Raw genomic sequence first — 1,835 nt, forward strand, 5'->3', positions numbered from 1 at the left:
CAGGTCTGGTGCTCAACTATGGAGTTCTTAATTTTGCATGACTGTAGCACAAAAATCATCTGCTTAAACGTGATGGAGGGACAAGGCAATAGGCCGGGTTTGAGCAGAGAAAAAAGAAAAAGTCAAGAAATTAAGATGCGAGTCTAATGTAAAAAATGGCAGGCAAAAATGATTAGACCAGGCGTTTGCTGTATCCCTGAAAAAATTCCACTAAATAAGATTAAAATTACTTTACAAAAAATCATGATGGGTGGCCGTGAAAACACGTGAAGTCTAAATTACACTAAGTAACTTTACAAAAAAATCAGAGATCATATGAGATCAGGGGTAGCCTCTGAATCCTTCAACCCTAATTTTCATTACCAAAACTGTATTCTTCTTTCTGTAAATAAACAGATTAAAGAAGATAAATTATAGGGATTGAATCAATAAATTTCTTCTCTACGGCGGACGAGTGCGAGAAAGCTGAGAATTGCGCAGGCAATGGCCACAAAATTTCCCTCCTTCAGAACGATCTTGAAAGCGAATCCTATGATATCAGCCGTGATTTTGTGAGCGTCGAGGACGAGAGACCGGCGGGGCTTTCCGGTGAAGGTGAGGAGAACGAGGACGGTGATCCACAGCACTAGGGTTGCGGGAACGATAATGGCGAGAGCGGCGGCCATGGAGAGAAGACCGAAGACGGCGCCGAAGAGGATGGACGCGTAGAGCGCCGGCCATCCTACGGCTGAGGAGCTAGAGGTGTTGGAGTAGTACCAGGTGAGGATGGAAGAGATGAGATTCGAGGAGGATGAGAGGAGGAGACCATAGAAGAGTACGGAGAGGGTCAACCATGTTCGTCTCTTGGTTAGGGCTTTCAACAGGATGGAGGAGTTGGTAAGAATCCTTAGATCTGCCATAGATTCGGCTTTTGCTTTGCTTGCTTTTGCGAGATTTGGTTTGTTGCTCTGAGTCGTCTATGTATTTTAGACATCGAGATTGGCTGGGAAGCTAACACCTTGGCAAGGCACATATTACGCTTTTTCAAATTTCAAAAATGCCGGGTCGCCTGTACTTTGTTGACTACTCTCAGAAGACCTATGTGTTGAAGGGAAAGAAGACCGTTGATCTGATGGGCCAGATCCTGATGGTAGAATTGTGGCCTGCGAAAATCAATGGCTTAAAGACCACTTTTTCAACACGCTTGCTCAAAAGGTGTTCAATCATTTGATGAGGTAGGATCGAAGGGATTAGACTTCACTTGTGATGACCAATAATATTCATTGACTCGATCGAGTGGCCCTGTATGTCGTACCTGGTCGTTTTACTCGTAGTTGATAGATGCTCAAACCCAAATACTATCTGGTCCTAAATGAACAAAGACATCTTTATATGATTTTTTATTTTATTTTTTACAAATATATTAAGTTTGTTGGGGTTGAACCACTTAGCTCAGTAGGTTAAGACTTTGATCCACATTCTTGAGTACACAGGCTCAAGGTGGCAAATGGGCCGTGCCAGGCCGGCACGGCACTGCAAATTCAAGCCCGGAAGGGCATGCAGGCCTGGCACGGCCCGCGTGCCGTGCCGGGCCGATTTCTTCCGAGGCTAGGCAGGGCACGGCCCGCTAGGGGTGTGCATTATTCGGGTTTAACCGAATAACCGAACCGAAACCAAATTGGTTCGGTTATTTTGGTTCGAGTTTACCCTCACTGAAAGATCTCAACCGTCCACAAGTCACAAATCACAAAGGTTTTCGGTGGCGATGATTAATTCATTACCAATCACAAGTAGTATAAGTTAAATTTACCCCCACTGAAAGATCTCAACCGTCCACAAGTCACAACTCACACGAC

At 44.7% G+C, this 1,835-nt stretch overlaps 1 protein-coding gene across 1 annotated transcript; it reads right to left on the reverse strand.

Annotated features, from left to right (window-relative positions):
- Positions 1 to 425: 425 nt before the first annotated feature.
- LOC143863346 (uncharacterized) lies at positions 426 to 899 on the reverse strand. Its single transcript, XM_077374028.1, has one exon. The coding sequence runs from the start codon at positions 897 to 899 to the stop codon at positions 426 to 428; it is 474 nt and encodes a 157-aa protein (XP_077230143.1).
- Between the last annotated feature and the right edge of the window lie 936 nt (positions 900 to 1,835).

This window comes from Tasmannia lanceolata, unplaced genomic scaffold, assembly GCF_043159265.1.
Source record: "Tasmannia lanceolata isolate RefF3 unplaced genomic scaffold, GAP_Taslan_0.1 ptg000044l, whole genome shotgun sequence".
In the NCBI taxonomy this organism is placed as follows: Eukaryota; Viridiplantae; Streptophyta; class Magnoliopsida; order Canellales; family Winteraceae; genus Tasmannia; species Tasmannia lanceolata.

Excerpts from the sequence above, each read along its gene's own strand:
- LOC143863346 (XM_077374028.1), bottom strand. The coding sequence starts at position 899 with ATGGCAGATCTAAGGATTCTTACCAACTCCTCCATCCTGTTGAAAGCC.